This window comes from Lactuca saligna, chromosome 7 (genome assembly GCF_052625555.1).
Source record: "Lactuca saligna cultivar CGN05327 chromosome 7, ASM5262555v1, whole genome shotgun sequence".
Taxonomy (NCBI): Eukaryota; Viridiplantae; Streptophyta; class Magnoliopsida; order Asterales; family Asteraceae; genus Lactuca; species Lactuca saligna.
In genome coordinates, this window is record NC_136423.1 from 5,719,123 (window position 1) to 5,740,948 (window position 21,826).

A 21,826-nucleotide genomic window follows, 5' to 3' on the forward strand; every position below is an offset into this window, starting at 1 on the left:
ATAAAATAAAATAAAAACAAAATTGATTAGAGGAAATCGCAGGTAGCTCTAGGCTATCTGCGATTTCAAGAGAAAAAAATATTTTATATTTGACGAAATCACAAGTGGCATAACAACCTATAATTTCAATCATTCTTTTCTGAAAAACTTGATTTTTTGTCTATTTTTTTGAAAAAGATCATTAAGATATTTAGCTAAATTTGTAAATTTCTATGCTTTTCATATTCAATTTTACGAAAACACTAGCAATAGCAATAGCACATTTAACGAGTTTTATGTATTATTTATGTGGGTGAGATGTTGGGTGCATAATTACGAATGGGGCGCCTAAATCAATTTTATGTAACAAATGGTATAAAATAGATTAGGGTGTAACTGTAAATATAAAACCCTTTTCAAGTTTTCATCCTTTCAAGGCTATCTTATGCATACGTCATCAATCATTCATCACCAAATACATAAATCAGCAAATCGCAACACCAAAAGGGTTTGATTCCTTTCTGGTCCTTTTTCGTCTGGGTTGATCCAAATTGACTAAGCATTCAGAAAAGATTCCACTTTGAGTATTTCGTTCATGTGGGTTTTTTGCACAAATACTTCGTTGAAACGAGACGCGATTGAATCTCCATAGATTTGAAGTCAGACTCTTGTTCAGTTAAGAATCGAGCAAGAATTGACTTTTTAGTCAATCAAGGATCGAGGATTTTGACTTGGGGGTTCAGTTAGATACAGTTTCTTCGAAGCTATGGAGGCTTATAAAAGATGGGTTCGGAGGAACAAGGAGTATGTCCATTCGTTAGAGTCTCTTGCTAACGTAAGCCTACTGAATATCTTGTAATATAAAAAAAAAAAAAAAAAATCTTCAAAATTCATCTGTTCTTTGAGGCTTATTGATAGTTGCTTTTGCGAATTGGGAATTGTAAATCGTTTTTGATGGTGTGTGTTATACTTGTGCTTCTAAATCTACAACATTTTGTCCCGAGTTTTAGTTGCTCAACATGACTTGTTTTACTATGAAAGTTTAAAACCTAATTCAAGTTTTGAAAAGTGGGGATGTTGGGATGGAGTACTGACTACAGATGATGATAACGTGTTTCTCATTAAGGGAACGGGAAATTACTAACTTTTTAGTTCGTTTAAAACTTCTTTTTCATCATAAATCATTATGAACTCTTTCCCTATTAGGATTTAATGTATTTAAAATACGCCATTGAATGTTCAGGGATTGACATGGCTTCTCCCAGAGAGATTTTCCGAGTCAGAAATAGTACCAGAAGCAGGTTTTGTGATATTTTGGTAACATTTGCCTTCTTTTTTTTATCATCTTTTAACGCCAAAACAGAAAAGGATTGTAGTGTGTTTGTCATACATTGGACTCACAATACATAGCAAGTACACGCACTGTGTTTGTCCTACATTGGATTGAGGCTAAGAGTGTGACTGTTGTCAATGGGACAAAAAATGACAAAAGTTTGTCCCACTGAAAAGACATAAATGCCCTCTTCATCCTCATCGAAAATATCCCTAGAATCTTGTCCTCTCCAATAAAGTTACAGTCCAATCTGGTTCCATGCAACAAACTCAGTCCAAAACTAACATTTTTTTGACACATGAAAAGTCAAATATAGATGTTTAAAAGTCAAAGTGGACTCTTTATGACATGTTTTTTTTGTTATGCAGTAACATCGATATTGGGTATAGTGACTGCTGTGAATGAACATATAATTGAAACGACTCCAACAAATCCATCCCAAATGCATACAAGACATATGGAGGCCTCTTCTTTTCCATATTCATTGTTTTTGACTTTGATGAAAGATGTGGAAACTTTGGTTGAAGTTGTGGCACAACATTTCTATGGTGATGACAATAGATGGAATTTCCTTGCTGTTACAGAAGCCACAAAGTAAGTAGTGTCTCTCTATGACCAACTTCTTATTGAAAAAGTCAACATTTGACTTTTAAGAGTCAAATCTAGTTCTTTCAAGATTCAAAATTGATATGCATTCGTTCGTTGCTTTAGCATCAGATCTTTGCATAAGTAGTGTTTCGTACATGCTCTGATTTATGATTGATAATTTTTCGAAATTTAAAAAGTTTGTTATGAATTATCAAAGTCAAACAGTGGACTGTTTGACCTTACAATGTCAGCTGTCAAACTTACTTTTTTTGGCTCCAACCCAACACCAAAACATATTTTTACACCAAATTTGGTGTTAAATCACCTACACATCACTGTTTCTTACACCACATTTGGTATTAAACTTTCCTTTTACTATCTGTTTGTATAATGATATTTCATAGTATGTAATATTTGTTACTTTGTGTGTTTATGTATTATCCTTAACTCTTAAGCATGCTTGACAACCCTTAAAAAAGTCTGCATAACCTGTGAGAGTCAAATCTAGTTTTTTCAAGGCTCAAAATTAATATGCATTCATTCATAATTTAGCATAAGAGTCTAAGCCAGTAGCTGTGTTTATATATATATATATATATATATATATATATATATATATATATATATATATATATATATATATATATATATATATATATATATATATATATATATTGGTTGATTATTGCTCACAAATAAATCATGAAATTTGATGTGAATTTTGAAGCTGAAAATCAAAAATGTTTTGAATTTATAGTTTATATTGTCAAGATATCAGATAATTTGACTCTTTTACCCATGATCAGGGTACTAGCTAGATTAGCCTTATTGCGAAATAGTGGGTACAAGATGTTATTGCATGGAGGGGAGACAACGAACGATGGGAATTCTACAAATGAGGCGGAACAACAGGATGTGCGTGGACGTTTATTGCAGCAGGGGCAAAATGGTCATTTCACTCCTCAAGGAAGAGCTCTCTCTGCAATGAGTAGGTTCGGTGAAAATGCTCGTATGCTTTCCGATCCAACATGGTTTCGAAGGGTCGAACATCATCAACGTGCAATTATGGAGCTTCCAGGTGATTTTCAGACTCTTTTACTATTGGTTTAAATTCAAGAAATAGCAATGTTGTAATATGAATGACTAATTGGAAAATATATGGCTTACAGAAACGGAGATAAAGAGACCTACAATGTCGAGTTTTCTGTCCGAAAAGGGTATTTCTGGAAGTTTATTTTTGATGGGGGAAGTAATGTTCATTGCAAGGCCGCTTGTATATGTTCTTTTGATAAGAAAATACGGAGTCAAATCATGGCTGCCTTGGTTGGTTTCTTTGTCTATTGACATCATCGGGATGACTTCATCAATCACATGTCAAAAACACCCCAAACTTGCTCTATCCGATCCCGAGAAGGACGAGGTAAACATATCGTTAAAGTTTTATGCAGTTTGCTATGATGAAGAAGGGTATTTTAGTCATTTGACAAAAAGTCAAAAACGGCTCACTTCTACTTACTAATTTGTTCCGGTTTGATTAAAATGCAGTTGAGAAGGCGGAAATTGTTGTTGGCACTTTACCTCATGAGAGATCCGTGTTTCGCAAAATACACACGGTATAAATATATAATTTGTAAAATCGTTTTATTTATTGATTTTTGTGATGGGATTTTGATTTGGCTTTGTATTGTCAGGCAAAGACTGGAAAGCACGGGAAAAACATTGGAGCATGTCCCGGTTGTTGGGTTTCTTACAGGTTTGTTGTTTTTGAATAACCGATGAGGAGGGCGTTTATGTCTTTTGCACAGACGAGAGATCGAGAGCGAGAGCGAGTCCCAGTCCCACATTTTTTGCGGGATAAAAAATTGCAATTTTAGTCATATTGGCATCAATCAAAAGTCCGAGTTTCACTTTCATGGGAGCCGAGCCAAATGCAGTACAATCTGTCTACTCAAAGTCAACTCTTTTTACATTCAAACTCTCACACATCAACTTTTTGATCATTAAGCCTTTTTTTAATGGGTTTAATATATATATTAGTTGATAAATTTTTTTTCTTTTTTTTTTTTGTAAATTAAGTATATATTTTCTTAAATCAGATTATTATTTATCATTGTTTTTATTTATATATTGAAACGTATTTTATTTTCATTGTTTAAGAATCTTTCTAGTTCTTTTTAACATATACGGATTACCAAATATGTGGAAAACATGGAGTCAAATTTTTTACTTTACAAATTATGAGAACAACTAAAAAAGGTATATGTCATCCATTCTTTTACCATCTTAAGTTAAATGACGATCTCCATTTAAAAAAAGATACATACATGGCATCCATTCAATAAATAAATTATGTTTTATAGCTCTTTTCTATTTTACAATAATAAAAGTATATCGACATACATGACATATACTTGGTAAATCACAGTTTTTATATATGTACAATTGTTTTATACAATAAATATTAATAAATAAATTTTGAACAAATATCAATAAAATTTGACTAAGGGGTGTTGTTTTTAGTAAATTATGTGTTTATTTAGCCAATCCCTTTGTTATTTTCTTGTGTTTTGCAGCAAAGTTGATTGAACTTTTGGTTGGAGCCCAAACACGTTACACCTACATGTCTGGTTCTTGATTCATGAATGGAACAGAATTGTATGTTATGTTGGTTTAAGCAAATTAAAGTGCCCCTATGATTTGCTTTGCTTGTGAAATTCGAAGAGAATGATTTTCTTGATGTAATCCATGGATCATTGTATTGTAAATCTACAAGTTATTTGTTGAAATCATCGGGCCTTCTTGTTTTCATGTTGAAATGGCTGCAACTGCAATGTATGGTTGTAATTTCGTAAAACAATAGCAACACATCATTCACCCTTTTTGTTTTAACTTTTATTGCCATTCTTGAGATTTGGCAGGATAGTTACATGAAAACATTCTCAAGTTCAATATCTACCTTTAAGTCCATAATGTTTGTAATATCCCAAACCAGTATGTTTATGTACTGTTGGTCTAAATGCATATTTTGTGTTCTTCTTTCATGTAGTGGACTAGTGTCTAATTTCCAAGTAAGGGGTGCAATAAACAACATTCTGTTACAACTAGACAAAATTATGCGCTTGTTAGGTGCAATTATCAAAGCGTCAATACGTTTGGTTCTTATGCCGAATCTCTACTATTTCATATTCTTTCATAATTGATTTGAAATTACTATTTTATCTTTAACTGTTTTTTTATTATTTACTTTTTTAATTTAAATTAATATCCAGAAAACTGAATCAGATCTAACATTACCATCCACTACATCCCTTCCACCACCGGATGCCCCATCATAAAAATAAAAAATCTGAAATCTGAAATTTGTCATAAAAAATCGTCAAGAACCATGGATGAAGCTTGAAATCTGAAATCGATTATGTGTGTTCATCAAGGTTCGGAAGGCGATTCAAGAACCCCCCCACACACACATGGTTTCGGTCTTCACTGAGGCTAGCCCTTGCCGAAGCAAATTAGGGTGTCAGTTTCAAAAATGAAACCCACACAAGATTTCAAATTCCATTTATGGGGTGAGTTCTTGATCTTGTTTCTCCTTAGGATTCTATGTTTGTTTTGGGGTAGTTGTTTTTTTTTTTTTTTTAACATTAGTTAAAAGGAAAATATAAAATCAATTAAAAAGGGTATGATTGTCATTTTAGGTGTGTAAAGAACCAACCACACAAAAAATAAAACGACGTTTGGGACCAATCTCGGAAAAGTATGGTCTTTTTTCTAAAATGTCTCGAATCCAGGAAATTGATGCAACAAATAATACTAGGAAATTAGTACCACAAATAATACTATTAAGGTGGGCTGGTATATACCAAACAATTTTCATTAGTTGGGTACATATTTTAAAGTATAATGTCATACTAGGTGTAAGACGCATGTATTACACGGGTTAATTAAAAAATATATAAAGGTCTAAATACTTAAGAACTGTGTACTTATAAGAAAATAAGAAAAATAATGAATCATTAAAATTTATTTTTTTATCTTTTAAATTTAAATAAATCTACTAAAAAAACTAATGAGCTTTAATTTGAAAATTTTGAAATAAGAAGGTAAGTCCACTAATAATTTAATATTCATTTATTACTATATTTATTATAATGCTTATATTAAAGTATTATGTGGAATTTATTAAAATAGAAAAACCCATAAAATGACATGTGGAAAAGAACTTAATTCAAAATAATCACAAAATTACATTTTGCAAATTAATGAAAGTGTGACATGTGGCAAAAGAAACTTTCATTTATTAGAGTAGATGTAAGAAAAAAAATTGAAAGTACAATTTTCTTAATCGTTAGAAATTTTGAAGTACAATGTGTTAATTAAAAGATAATGGAAGCATCTAAAAGAAATCAAAGAAGTTTCCAATCTCGTTCCATGTAACAAAAACATCCCAAAAGTAATATTTTTGGACACTTAAAAGGTAGAATATAGACGTTTAAAAGTCAAAATTAACTCTACTTAAGACATTTTTTCTTGTTTTCATTATATATGCAATATTGTCGATATTGGGTATAGTGAGTGTTGTGAATGAACATATGATGAAAATGACTCCAACAACTCCGTCCTAAATGCATACAAGACATATGGAGGTGTCTCGACATATATTTTCCCGCCAAAACATATTGATGACATCATGATGATGTAGACATCGATTGTGTCCACCAATATAGTGTAACCAACATTTAACCATTTTCCTTCCTTGTATAGATGCAAGGTGAATGTTCTCGGAAAAGGGTTGATAATTTATGTACATGGAATTGATCGTGAACAACTCTCTATCTCTCAAGAACACAATCATCACAAGGTATTGCGTGTTTTATAATTTTGGATCAGGCCTGTAATCCAAATAAGATTTTTTGGATTATCTCACTTTTGAATTCATGCAATCATAGAGTACAAGGGATAAATTATAGATTTCAAAAAGTGATATAATCACGAGCCAAGTAATATCCAAGTGTTATTGTTATTCTGAAATCTTTATATCTAACATTTTATAATGTCGGGTCCTTCAACTTTGAATGTATGTATTTTTAGTTCTTTATTTTAATAATGATATTTCATATGTAATATTTTTTATTTACTTCATGTCTTTATGTATTTTCTTTGTATAATATTATGTATTTTTAGTTATTATATGCAAAACACCAAAGTTGGTGTTATTTTTCTCTATGTAATAAAATGCTCATTTTGTAAGTAGGATAATTTGTTCGAATTTAATTATATGCGAATAATTTCCTTTGGTTATTATTGTCTAGTTATAGTCTATAAAGCTAGTGCAATAAAAAAAAGTTGTGAATCAAATTTGTAAAAAGCTAATAAATATAAGAGTATTATTCAAAATCCATATATAATTTAGAAAAAATTATATATAATTGAAATGTTCTTTTTGGTGTTAAAAATGATGTTATGGTTTGGAGATGAATCACTTTTTACACTAAAATTTACTTTATTTTGGTGCAAAAAAAAAAAAAAAAATGCAAATATTGTGTAATGGTTTGGATATGGGTTTAAGTATGCTTGACATCAAAAGAGTCTTCGGAACTGGGAGAGTCTAATGTAATTTTTTTCAAGGCTCAAAATGGATATGCATTGATTCATAATTTAGCATAAGAGTCTTCCCGTAAGCTGTGTTTTATATACAATCTACATATATTGGTGGATGGTTGCTCACAAAAAACTGTAAATATAGATCCAACAATGGTGGTTCTGAAAGATAAAATGCTAACAAGTCTATCACTTTATCTCACTTGTATCAGTTCCAACATTCAAAAAAACCTTAAAACCAAATTCAAAATCCACCTTCAAATCAATAACTTTTATCATTTCCCAATTCAATAGCAACAAAAAACACAATTCCAAATCAACAATACCAAAACCCCAAAAATCTTAAACCAAATTCATGCAAACCCAACAATGGTGGTTCATAACATCTTAAAATGTTCCACGAACACAAACTCTACTACAAACACATCTATCAATCATCTACACGATCAACATTCAAACATTCATGGGGGAAGTACCACATGTGGGTAGTAAAAGAATTTGGTCTCTCTGCTACCATCAGTTTCAGCTTATCTCCTGCATTGTGACCTAATAACAGACATTGCCCACCACTCCCCCAAAACAATGATGTCACAGCAACACCATGCTTCAAGTTGCTAAGAAAAGATGCATTTTCTCCAACTGTCTTTTCGCGTGTCACCCATTTCATTTCATCAAAATCCAGTTCTTGAAACCTATAGATATCATTTGGATTATCCTTTGGTCGAAGGCAATCCATCACATACAAGTTCTCACCTGAACTTACAACCTCCATCTCATGAAATCGGGGGGACTTCAAAGCATTCTTGGTTTCAACTAAAGTCAACTCAGGCTCAGGGTTAAGTCTCAGTTCATGTAGTTCGTGTGAATTACTACTCCGGTTGAAGTTTAGGGTATATATCATCCCCTTGAAAGCACGTAAATCAGTGAAGGATAAATCTGTGAAAGAGGCAGAATCCCAATCTCCTTCACCCGATACAGAAAACCATATTTTACTCCAGAACTTGCGTATCACAAGAAACACCCACCGATGTAGTGAACGTGAAAAGACAAGAATACCCTTGACATCTAGTTCGCTAGGGTAGTTGAACTCGGTGGGGAAATCAGGGAAATGAAGTTGGTGCCTTGTGATAGGGTTGACAAGCCAGAATTCACGGCTTGTCCTTGCAAAGAAGATCAAGTAACCAGAAGTTAATCCAACACAGACCCCACCAGCAAAACGGGGAAGAATGGTTTTCAACTTTTTACCTTCAAAGTCTTCTAAATAGCAGGGCTTCTTATAAGCACGCCAAGTCACATGCAAGGTCATGGGTTGTTTGGAATCCATAAATGGTTTCTTGTTAGAGATTGCAAATGATCTCCATGACTTACAAACTCCCCTGAATGAAAAATAATCAAAAAATCCCAGTTGCATCATCACTACAAAAAGCAGCTGATGGTTAAGATCTGACCAATGTCCCCAACCACCATTGCGACAGGTCTTAACCCTCTTCTCCATAGATGCATCATCATCATTCTGATTTCTAGTTGTCTTTTTTGGCTTATTCATTCCTACATTTACAAAAAGAGAAAAAATAAATGTTAAGAGATCTTGTTAAATGAAATTTCACAATAGGTCCAGAAGCAGCTGTGTTGTAAACAGGCACAAACATTCATGTATGTGACGAGTAGAGACGCTACCCTTTTCAAATAATCGGATTTTGTGAAAATGTTGCAAGAAAATGGAGAGAAAAAAACACTAGAATGAAAATGGATCTTCAAGTGAAAACAAACATAAGAAATACTAATAAAGGAAAAATGTTCTAGAAGAATAAGTGTTAGTGCATATCTACAATATGGGGCCCCACAAAGACGAATTTTTCTGCTTATATTAAAAAAAATGAACCATACTCGTAACTCGCCAAAATATCAGATGCTTCCACAAAACTATAACATTTACAGGGACCTATGAAATATTAAATATTAAATACTAATAACATTTATTGAAATTGTAAGCAGATTGCTATAATGGTTTAGTCGTTTAGATATAGTAGTAAACATGAAGATAAGAGGAAAGAAAAAAGCCTCTATAATAAAAGTAATTCAAAACTGAACACTATAGAATATAAAACTAAGATGTAAAGTCGACACAAATCACGAAACTGAAAGATGTTCTTACCGGATTGAAACTGGAGAGTGGGGAGACTAGCTAACCAAAACCCGCGATTCCTCTCCGCTGAGTTGGATTGTTGAAGCAGAAAGACGAAAAGAATCAGATAGGGAGAAATCGGAATGGGTTGGATCTTGAGAGAGGAGATGGGCAGCGGGAACGACAACATATGAAAATTTTGGAAATGATTTTGGCTCTGAAACATATTAATTTCTCCCTCCAAGTTGTTGCGTTGTTAACGGAATGGTAGCGTGAAAAAATTGGGGACGGTTTAGGGTTTTATTTTATAATAAAACTACAAATGAGCCATGTGTCTCTATTTTCTTTTTTTTTCAGGAATAAGTTCAAATCTTAAAATCATTTTCAGCAAATGTCTTTTGTTGTCCTGTGACAAAACTAGATGATAGGAGATATCTTATAGCAAATAGTGTATGGAGTTGTAGGTGATAACTTTTCTTAAATACACGGTGTACTTTTTGGATTTGAAACGTTTTATTTAAAATTAAGCTATAAGCTTGTAGCGTCAAACAATATTTTTTGTTCAAAATGAAACATTTTATCAAATTTTATAAGTTAGAAGTTTTCAAACGCTTCATATCAAATATACTTGTGAGTTTGCTCCTTACCAAAATTAAAAAATCTAGACAATTTGAAAAATAATCTTTGTGTTTATCAAAATTATATGATTATAGTAAAAAAAAAATGTTTGATGGGGAATCAATGATGATCTAATATTGCATACTTTATGTGTTTTTGGACTAAAAACCTTAACTTTAATAGTTTTGGTTATTAACTTTTAAAAAAAATGACAATTTTACTCACAAATACCATTTCTCAACCAAAATACAATGATCATTTGTGCATCTTTTCTTTTTAATTTTATTCAATTGTGATACATTCATTTTTCTAATTAATTCTTTTTAAAAAAAATATTAGATTAATTCTTTTTATTATATTATTATAAGTTAATAAATTTTGTTTTAATATATAATATTTATACATTAATAAATATTACGATTATTATTTTTTTTATTAATTTTTTTTAAATTTCTTTTTAATGGATTAATTCTTTTTATCAGATTAGTATATGTTAATAAATATTACTTCTAATATATAATATTTAAATATTAACAAATATTACTTTATTATATTGTTAATTTCTTTAAAATAATTTTTTTATAATTTCTTTTTTATTGGATCAACTCTTTTTTTTATAGGATTCATATATGTTAATAAATTTTATTTTTAATAAATAGTATTTATATATCAATAAATAATACTTTATTACATGATTATTTTCTTTTAGTTAACTTTCTTTAATTTCATTTTTATTAGATTAGTTATTTTTCTTTTTTGACAATACCACTATCATTCTAATTTATTCTAAAAAATCTCACTCATCCCACTACTATCGAACTGGGTGATGGTAGTGGTGTTTTATGGGTGTCGAATCCATCAAAAAACAATTTTCTATTTGCACATATGATTTAAAAATAATAGTAGCAGTGGTAAACAGGATCGATCATCAGGGACTCAGTTTTAATACATAAATACACCAAAATAATCATGTTTTATTCTAGTGCATAAAAAGTAAGTATGGAGAATTTGAAAGCAAATAAACTAAACTAATATACAATAAAATAATTACTAGAAATAAGAGTAAAACAATTCGGTTTCAAGTTCTATTCACATAATTGATGCAAGTTAATGACAAATTGATGTCAAATTGAATTATAGTCTAAGTTATGTAACATCCGGTCCACATATGAATCAACTTTTATGTTTTAGCTTTATTTGGTGTGGCCACGATGTGGTTGAGTATCACCACAACGTGGCGGAGCGTTTTGGATCGCGGGTTTTAAATAACCCGCCACGACATGGCAGGTGTTGAAAAAACCCTAATTTCGGGATTTGGACCCCATATAAAGAACATTAAGGCTGGGGTTTCAACCTTCATCTTCCTCCCAACCTCAGAAACCATAACCCTAGCCTCCATTGAAGTTGTGAGCTAATTCTTGGTGTTTTTGGTGATTTTTGAAGGAGAAGGAAACTTTTGGTGAGGTGGTTGCTTGGCAAGCATCATTTATTCAGCTAGCATATCTCCTAGACCTTGGTGAGTGTCCAAGATTCAACCTTTTTCTTACCATGTTGCTAGATCTTTGGATTTTGTCCCCCTTTTCCTTGTTTTGGTGGATTTAAGTAATGGGATCTCATAAAGTTTGTAACTTTATGAACCCATAAGTCAAATGGAGCATTTACTGTCTTGGATCTGAATTATAATCGAGTTTTGATGTCATGCATGGGGTATTGGCCATTAAACCCTATTTTTTTACCTAAAATGGAAAAAGACATGCATTGGTCATGCGGGCTTATAAAGCCACAATTTTAAGGTCCCTTAGAAGTATGAAATCCTTCTAGAAACTTTAGAGGTACAAATTTAAGGATTGGGTGCTTAATATGAGTCTTGATGTATTAAGTTACCATTAAAGGTTAGGGTTGGGACTTTGGCTTGTGGAGGGGTTGAGGGATAAAGTTGGAAACATTACCCATCAAGACCATGGGAAGGATCAGATTTGAGCTTTGGAGCTCTTGTAGTTGAAGGAAATGACTTAATGGTTTAAGCTTGTAATATCTGATGATAAGGTACTTCAAATTTCAACCCTTTAATTCATTATATTGCATTTGGTCCAAAAAGTTCAAGAATTGTATGCAAAAAGGGCCTTACTGTGTAACATCCATAAAAATCATGCCAAATTTGAACTTTTTAAAACATTTAAAAATCATTAAGTTATTACAATTTGTTTTCAAAATAGTATCATATAAGAGTTCCCAAAAATCATAATCATAAATCGAGGAAGTGTATGGTCACGTTTTAACAGTCTAAACTCCTCATACATTTAAATTTAAGATCGGTCGATAATTAGCCGACGGAGTCTAAATGAAAGTTGTAGATCTCGTTTTTACCTATGCGTGGATATAAAGAAACATCGATAACGGAGCTCGTATGCGAAAGTTACGGGATTTAGAAGTCGGCAGGGTGCTGCTGCAAAAGGGGTGACGTGATTGAATATGGGCCAAGGCTTTCTCCCCAAGGCAAGCCACCAGAAGGTGACATGTGGCATGGACTCGACGATTAGGAGGACCTACTCGACCAGTAGAGTTGTTTTCCAGCCTATAGATAGAGGTGTCTATCATTCATGCCATTTCCTCACACCTTCAAACCCTTCTTTCTCTCTGTAGAACCTCTCTCTAAGCCTCCCTACCCCCCCCCCCCCCAAAGCCTAGGGTAACTCCATAGCACGAGGCGGAAGCCCCGGAGCACCTGATGACTCCGAAAAGAAGAGCCCTTGGCTCAGAAACTCTGCTCCGGCAGAGCCCGGTTTTCGAGAAAACCCGTTGTAAGTGAGCTATGCCTACCTTATCTTTAGTATAGCTTATGTTTCAATATAGTAATGTTATTAGGACCTTATAAGGAGTATTTGGGCTATTATTATGGGTTATATAAGTATTTTTTAACGCTTATATAATAGTAATAATAGCTAGACTATTAATTAGTCTCATCAAACGTTAGACTAAACTCTAGTGGCAATGATATTAGGTTTCGTCAGGGGATAATTGTTTAAAGAGTAACGAAGTGCTGTCGGAGTGTCAATTCACCACCTTAACAAGTGAGTGCATAGTTACTTTCATCTTACACATAGATATGAAGTATTTTATATTAATTACGTGCTATGTGTGCATATTATCTGAGTACTCGCTGTCTATGTTGGATGAACGATTTTATACATGTTTTAAATGGTTTAAACTGTATATGTATTTTATATCGACGATAATGTTGGGGTAAAATATGGGTAGATGTAATAGATGGAATATGAGTTGGATGATGAGTTGAGAGGTGTTATAGACCACGAGGTAAGGGTGAGAGGTGGACAATATGAGAAGTTTTTCCCAAATTATGGCCCCATCATCTAGCAGAGTATGGATGACAACCACGAACTATTCTAGACACTCTCGTGGAACACTAGCAGACTCGTAAATTGTAGGTGTTGTGAACGATGTGTTCACCCGGTGTACTCTAAACCCTGACGATCATGCAGACTTGATGCCTAAACCTTGGCGATCATGTAGACTTAATGCTTAAACCCTGACGATCATGCAGACTTGATGCCTAAACCCTAGTGATCATGCAAACTTGATGCCTAAACCCTGGCGACTATGCGGACTTAGTGCCCGTTGTGTAAACCGTGGCAACGATGGACTTCATGCTGATTCCTTAGGATGATCCTTAGGAATAAATGAACGAGGAATAACTTATTCTTAGGGTAGATCCTTAAGAGTAAAGAAGATAATGGGGATGGGTAATTGAGTTGATTGTTTGATTGTTTAAACATAATAATTATATTATTTTGGGTTGAAAACCCTTTGTACTCACCAAGTTTCCCAACCTGACCCACTCAGTTTATTTATATCACATGTGTTGATATGAAGTCACATTACACTGAGAGATTAAGGAGATATAAATCACTGGTGATAATGAATGTAAGTTCTGTTTATGCTTATGTTTCTGTATTGACAATGACAACCCAAATGTTTTAAAATGAATAAAAATATATTTCTTCGAAAATGCTTTGATAACATAATTATCATGTTTTACTAGGAACAAATTCTGCAATACTTTTATTAAAAGAAGTACTCTGATTTTTATAAAACATAAACAAAATCGGTTTTTTCTGGCCGTGAAAATAGGGATGTCACAGGTTCGTTAATCAGAAAAAGAAAAAATACATATCGTTATTTTCGCGAGTCACGAACGAAGAACACATCTACTTTCTATGAATGTCTTTATTTTTCATTTTTATTTGGATGTTATTGAATATATGAATTTATGTTGAAAAGCTTTTTTATGTTAATTACTTTAATCATTTTATGAATTTATGTTTAAAAAACCTCATTTTTTAAAATGTGTTGTTTATTTATTAAACGGGTTATACGGGTTGGGTTTGACCCATTAACTTGTGAACCCACGAACCCATATACTTAAACGAGTTATATGGGTTGGGTTGGGTTGAGGTTTCTAACCCACCAACCCGTGACCCGCCAACCCATCAACCAATATATTATATAGGTTGGGTTGAGTTTATGTTTTCTAACCCGCCAAACCGTGACTTGCCAACCCGAACCCAACCCAATTGCCAGGCCTACCGTTTAGGGTATATATCTTCCCCTGAAACCCTCGACTTCCATAAGGGAGTAGGCATGGTTCCATGCTCCTTTACCCATTGTAGAAAACCATATTCCATTGTCGTTACATATCTACATAAAACATCAAACACCCACTCAGAGATTGAAGGTTAAAAGACAATGATGCCCTTGATTGATTCTCTAAAAGACTCGATACGACCAAGAATAATGGTTTTAAACTTTCTTCCTTCAACTTTCTCAAGGTAGCAGTGTCTCTTATAGTTATAACCACCACGAGAGATATGTATGGTCATAGGTGGTTTGGATGCCATAAATGTGTTCCAATTAGAGAGTGCAAGTAACCTCCATGACTTGCAAAATGTAACAAAATCAACAACTCCTAGTTGCATCATCACTAAAATGCACATTGTTGTCAAGATCTGACCAAGGTGCGGTTGTCGTCAACCTCTTCCTACTCTTCCTACTGGATGGTGATGCATCACCATCATTATAATTTGATTTCTAGCCAATTACTTTGTTAGTATGTATCCATAATTACGTGACGAAGTTATAACTTTTGGAATGAGCTATTACGGATTGACCTATTTGTCATTTTTCATCATCATTTAAGTATTTTTTTTATAGGTAATTAAAAGCAGAAAAAGCAACATATTGATTTTGATTTGTTTTTAAAATTACTTAATAAATATATTGTCTATAATTAATAATTTTTATTTTAAAAAACTGGATCTAACCGTATTGTCGTGGATACAATGTGTCCAACCCATCCACCCAACATTTCAAACCCTAGATGGGTTTGGACTTTATTTGGAGCATTATTTCGTCTTATTTCTCCATAATTTTATTTAATAATTAAGTATGTTTAAGGATATTATTATATATATCCCTCATAAAATTAAAAGCATATACACTCACCCACTCATATATATATATATATATATATATATATATATATATATATATATATATATATTCTTATAAAAGAATCTCATTGTTCTTATAAATAAATTGAATATAATAATATTTTTTAAAACGTCTAAACCATTAAACTAATAGTACAAATAACTATTAATAAAATAATATTAAAATTTTAAACTCAACCCAATTATACGAATGATATAGCATAAGGTATAGTTATAAATTGCACATGTTTTTGATCGGCTCCCTTTAACCACTTTGACTCGTATAAGCTATTCCCCGAACTTTCAGGAAAAATGGAAAATTTGAATTGATTCTTGCATAATTTAAAGGGAATATGATTTATCAAGGTAATTAACTTTTCGGTATGTTTACATCTGGGTAACTATCTTTTTTTTGTACATATGTAGGTAACAAACTTTTTGGAAGTGTTCACATATGATCATTATGACCTGCTATAGCAGGTTAAATCCTAGATGTGAACGCTTTTAACAAGTTTGTTACCTAGATGTGTACAAAAAAAATAGTTACCCAAATATAAACAAAATGAAAATTAAAAATTAAATTACATGAATGGTCCCTGTGGTTTGGGGAAATTTGTGGTTTTGGACCCTAATTTATTTTTTTAACTTAAATGATCCCTACTATTTATTTTTGTTGCGCGTTTGGTCCCCGTCTTACCTAAAAATACTATTGTGCCCTTATGGATTTATTTTTTTAATTAATTTTCTTATCTATGTATTTATTTTATACATATTTAAAAAAATTAATACACCACACATATTTGTATCTCTTCGGATGATCTCTACTGTTTATTTTTAATTAATTTATTTTTTTTAACTCGAATTTGTTGCGCGTTTGGTCCCCGTCTTACCTAAAAATACTATTGTGCCCTTATTAATTTATTTTTTTAATTAATTTTCTTATCTATGTATTTATTTTATACATATTTAAAAAAAATTAATAGACCACACATATTTGTATCTTTTCGGATGATTTCTACTGTTTATTTTTAATTAATTTTTTTTTTTAACTCGGATGATCCTTACTGTTTATTTTTGTTACGCGTTTGGTCTCTGTCTTATCTAAAAATACTATTTTTCCCTTATTAAAATTTTAAATTAATTTTCTTATTTATGTATTTATTTTTTATAAAAAAATTAATATACCCCACATATATGTATCTTATCACCGTAAACATGAAACCACATTTGAGAAATTTAATTTGAGTCTTACCATTCACCATCTCATCTCTGATCCTCCCCATCTTCTATTTCTTTTTCATCTTTAGTAACATCAACGTCATCACCGTCCTTTTTTTTTGGTACTTGAACTCTGGTGAACCAACACCATAACCTACTGTCTCTTCATATTTAGTGGGTTGTGGTGTTGTTTCGACGGAGTTGAAGGACCGAAAAAAGAAGTGATGATGAAGACGTTGATATCACTAAAGATGAAAAATAAATAGAAGTTGAGAATGATGAAAGATGGAATGGTGAGGAGATACAGATATGTGAGGTCTATTAATTTTTCTTAAACATATAAAGCATAAGTACATAAACAAGAAAATTAATTAAAAAAAATTAATAAGGGCACAATAATCTTTTTAGGTAAGACAGAGATCAAGTTCGTAACAAAATTAAATAGTAGGGGACCATCCGAGTTAAAAAATTAAATTAATTAAAAAATAAATAGTAGGGATCATCCGAGGAGATACAAATATGTGTGGTATATTAATTTTTATAAATATGTAAAAAAATAAACATAGATAAAAAAATTAACTAAAAAAATATATTAATATGGGTACAATAGTATTTTTAAGTAAGATGGGGACCAAACGCGCAACAAAAATAAACATTAGGAATCATTTAAGTTTAAAAAAATAACTTATAGACCAAAACCATAAATTCCCCCAAACTACAGGGACCATTCATGTAATTTAATTTTTACTTTTCGTTTTGTTCATATTTGGGTAACTATTTTTTTTGCACACATCTAGGTAACAAACTTGTTGAAAGTGTTCACATTTAGGATTTAACCTGTTATAGCAGGTCATAATAGTCATATGTGAACACTCCTAAAAAGTTTGTTACCTACATATGTACAAAAAAAGATAGTTACCCACATGTGAACATACCGAAAAGTTAATTACCTTGATAAGTCATATTCCCTAATTTAAATGAGTCCTCTCTCACTTCTCCAAAATCATCGCTCTTTCCAAAAGGGGGCTTTTTATTTTTCTAGGTTTCTCGCTCTCTCTCGATCTTCATATTTCCTTCTTTTCCATAGTCAAGCCATACACTGAAAAAACACCCAATACTGTGACATCCCCATTTTTACGGCCAGAAAAGACCGATTTTGTTTATGCTTTATAAAAATCAGAGTACTTCTTTTAATAAAAATGTTGTGGAATTTGTTCCCAGAACGTTATTAAAACATTTTTGAAGAAACGTATTTTATTCATTTCAAACTGTTTGAGATGTCATCGTTAATACAGAAACATAAGCATAAACAGAACTTACATTTATTTACACTAGTGATCTACATCTCTTTAAATCTCTCAGTGTAAAGTGACTTGATATCAACACCTGTGATATAAATAAACTGAGTGGGTCAGGTTGGGAAACCTGGTGAGTATATAGGGTTTTCAACCCACAATAATATAATTATTATCTTTAAACAATCAAACAATCAACCCAATTACCCATCCCCATTATCTTCTTTAGTCTTAAGGATCTACCCTAAGAATCAGCTATTCCTCGTTTATTTATTCCTAAGGATCATCCTAAGGAATCGACACGAAGTCCATCGTTACCAAGACTTATAGAATATATCTGGTGAACACGTAGTCCGAAACATCTGGTAAACACTTAGTTAAAAAGTAACTAGTGAACACATTTAGTTCAAAATACCTAGTGAACACACTCAGTTCAAAGATACGTAGTGAACACACTCAGTTCAAAAATACCTAATGAGCACGCAGTTCGAAAATACCTACATGTTACGAAACTGCTATCGTTCCACTGGACCGTCTAGTATCGTCCATAGTCGTCATCTATACTCCACTAGATGACTAGATCACTGACAACACTGATGTATCCCATCGTGTTATCACAAAACAACTATTTCATCTACCCATGTTTTTCCCAAAACGTTTTGTAGATATAAAATACGTATACAGTTTAAATCATTTAAAACATGTATAAAAATCTTTCACTCAGCATAGACAGCAAGTATCCAGACAATATGTACACATAGTACGTAATTTATATTAAAATACTTCATATTTATGTGTAAGATGAAAGGGAATATGCACTCACCTGATTAGGTGGTGACTCAGCACTCGGACAGCGCTTCGATACTCTCAAAACAATTTCCTTCGATAAAACCTAGTATCAATACCACTAGGGTTTAGTCTAACGATAACCGTGACTAATTAATAGTCTAGCTATTATTATTATTATATAAGCGTTAAATAACACTCGATATAACTCATAATAATAGCCCAAATAATTATTTTCAGGTCCTAGTAATGTTACTATAATTAATTAGAAGCTATATTAAAACTAGCGTAGGCGTAGCTCACTTACAACGGGTTTTTCGCAAAACCGGGCTACGCTGGAGCAGCGTTTCCTGAGCCGAAAGGCTCTTTTCTTGGAGCCATCGGGCGCTCCGGGGCTTCCGCCTCGTGCTAGGGAGTTACCCTAGGCTTTAGGGGGTTAGGGAGGCTTAGAGAGAGAGTTTAGAGAGAGAAAGAAGAGGGGTGAGGGGTGAGGAAATGAGGGAACCCGACACCTCTATTTATAGGGGTGGAATCTGATGGACTCTCCGAGTAGGGGGGACCTACTCGCCGAGTTGGTCCATGTGGTGGCCTTCTGGTGGTGCCACGTGTCCAATTCTGGTGGTGCCACGTCACCCCCTATCGCGTATCAGCCTTCAAACTTAGAAAAATCATAACTTTCGCATACGAGTTCCGTTTTCGACGTTCTTTATATCCATGTGTAGGTAAAATCAAGATCTACAACTTTTGTTTAGACTCCATCGGCTAATTCTCGACCGATCTCCAATTTAACAGTAGGAGGCGTTTAGACTGTTAAATGACCGCGAAGAATTCATAACTCCTTCATACGGACTCCATTTTCGTTTGTCTTTTTACCGTTGAGTTTCTATTAATGAGACCTTCAACTCTCATTTAGGTCGCATAAGCCAAAAACCGCTCGAACTAAAATTCGAGTTTCGGGCTGTACACTGCTAAGCCGAATCTTAGAAAAATCATAACTTCCTCATACGAAGTCAGATTTGGGCGTTCTTTTTATCGACGCTCTTAGTTTAACATATTCTACGAATTTCATTTAGATCACTAAGGCTAAAAAGTCCTCCATCGTAAATTCACTATTTACGCTTCCCGGTGCCGTGCCGGTTCCGTCGCGAAACTTCGACGGGCCATAACTTCTTCGTTATAACTCGGATTTCGGCGTTCTTTATATGTACGGAAACCTTGTGACATATTCTACAACTTGGTTAAGATTATTTATTCTAAATAATCTTTTTTTTTTCGAAAAGTCATTTTCGACCCCTATTGCCTCTAAATTGACTAGCCCGGATCTACGGGCGTTACAAATACCGCGCCTTCAAAAGCCTAAACACCTTCTCCCAAATAAACCCTAACCATGAAAATCCAACCACAAATGTCATCTCCAACTATGCCTCTCACCCCCACCACCACAGAAACCCTAAAGCACCATGAAATTAAATTGTTACAACAACTTACAAGGTATGGATGTCAACTGCAATTCAGGGCATCTTATACTTTAAAATTTAAATATATTGTTGGCTTAGATCCACTTTGTATCTCTATGTTGCCTCCTACGTGCAACTAAAGTAAAAACCTACCCACCATTATTTATTTATGCCATGTTTTTTAGATATGATATTTATGCTTTTATTTGCATCTTCTTGATTTTAATCTTTTTTTTATTCTCTAAAGATCTCATTTTAGCTGTCTTACAACCCTTAGTCTGATCTAAAACTAATTGAGTAATTTCATTATGATATTATACATGGTTTTTTTTCGGTAGCTCATGCTAAATTGTCGGTTGACGAATTTCTTTCCTAAAACTTCCACATTGAACTTCATTGTTGATCTTTATTTCCAGCATCTGATATGTCCGTGGCTATGGGAAAGAGTTACAAAATGATCAAATGGATGGTATGACCCAATTTCTTGCAAAGTCTTTATAATTGTTTGATTTTTAATTTAACATTATTTTATAATTTACTTTCTCCTTAGCTTAGTTTCTTCTAAATTGTCATTGGTGCACATAAGGAAAGAGGCATTCATGCTACATGTAAATGCTCTCTCCATGTCTACATTTCTTTTATTTCATACCAAAGTAATAACAAGTAGAAAACATTGAAATTAATTCATCTCTTATGTTATTTCATAGGACCTGTGATAGTGATAACATTAAAAAGAGAAAGATTTGCGGGTATCCTAAAGAGTTTTTTTTTTTACTTAAATTGCATTTTAATCCAATCTGTAGGATGTTGCATCTGTTGTGAATATCACTTTGATGATCCACTTTATGCAGTTAGGGAAAATAACTAGATTAGACACGAAAGAAATAAATTAAACCTCAAACATTATATTTTCTGTTTTCACTTATTTGTCCGATTTCCCCTTCTTGATTTGCATTTTTTATACTTCTCGGATTTGGACAAAGTCTGATTCGGTTTACAATCACTTTCCTTGGCAACACTTGAAACACCTTTTGCCTTAATTCTTTCAGTGTAAGTGTTGTCAAATGTTTGAATTTTCAACATACCAAACCAACATTACTAAAAGCTTGATTTTGTTAGGTAGGTAACCCATTTTGTATATTTTTCAAATTTCTATTCATTTTAAGTTAGCCCGTTGGTAGTGTCTAATGGTATAATTTGAGATGACTCGGTTAGAAGCTGACTGGGTTAGAGCTGACTCGGTTAGAAGCTGACTGGGTTAGAAATGCTGACTGAGTCCATATCTGACTGAGTTTATGCTGTTTGATTATTTATCTAAATGG

The 21,826-nt window shown here is 32.8% G+C and overlaps 2 protein-coding genes across 3 annotated transcripts; one reads left to right on the plus strand and one right to left on the minus strand.

Annotated features, from left to right (window-relative positions):
- The first annotated feature begins 404 nt into the window (after positions 1-404).
- SSE1 (shrunken seed protein (SSE1)) lies at positions 405-4,708 on the plus strand. Of its 2 annotated transcripts, none has more exons than XM_078964703.1 (8): positions 405-814; positions 1,223-1,280; positions 1,681-1,906; positions 2,707-2,978; positions 3,070-3,320; positions 3,446-3,513; positions 3,592-3,653; positions 4,474-4,708. In XM_078964703.1, the coding sequence occupies exons 1-8, from the start codon at positions 746-748 to the stop codon at positions 4,533-4,535; spliced, it is 1,068 nt and encodes a 355-aa protein (XP_078820829.1). In that variant the 5' UTR covers positions 405-745; the 3' UTR covers positions 4,536-4,708. The 2 variants fall into 2 exon arrangements, with proteins under 2 accessions (XP_078820829.1, XP_078820830.1); XM_078964704.1 differs by having other exon boundaries at positions 773-814; positions 1,223-1,296.
- Positions 4,709-7,754: 3,046 nt separating this feature from the next.
- LOC145003946 (uncharacterized) lies at positions 7,755-9,933 on the minus strand. Its single transcript, XM_078962844.1, has 2 exons — positions 9,654-9,933; positions 7,755-9,046 (listed from the first exon to the last, which is right to left on the minus strand). Exons 1-2 carry the CDS (start codon positions 9,847-9,849, stop codon positions 7,929-7,931), a joined length of 1,314 nt encoding a protein of 437 aa, XP_078818970.1. The 5' UTR covers positions 9,850-9,933; the 3' UTR covers positions 7,755-7,928.
- Positions 9,934-21,826: the final 11,893 nt, after the last annotated feature.

Coding starts and splice junctions, on each gene's coding strand:
- LOC145003946 (XM_078962844.1), bottom strand. CDS start 9,849: ATGTTTCAGAGCCAAAATCATTTCCAAAATTTTCATATGTTGTCGTTC. Junction 9,047..9,653: donor CACTCTCCAGTTTCAATCCG/GTAAGAACATCT, acceptor TTGTAAATGTAG/GAATGAATAAGCCAAAAAAG.
- SSE1 (XM_078964703.1), top strand. CDS start 746: ATGGAGGCTTATAAAAGATGGGTTCGGAGGAACAAGGAGTATGTCCAT. Junction 1,281..1,680: donor AGAAATAGTACCAGAAGCAG/GTTTTGTGATAT, acceptor TTTGTTATGCAG/TAACATCGATATTGGGTATA. Junction 1,907..2,706: donor GCTGTTACAGAAGCCACAAA/GTAAGTAGTGTC, acceptor ACCCATGATCAG/GGTACTAGCTAGATTAGCCT.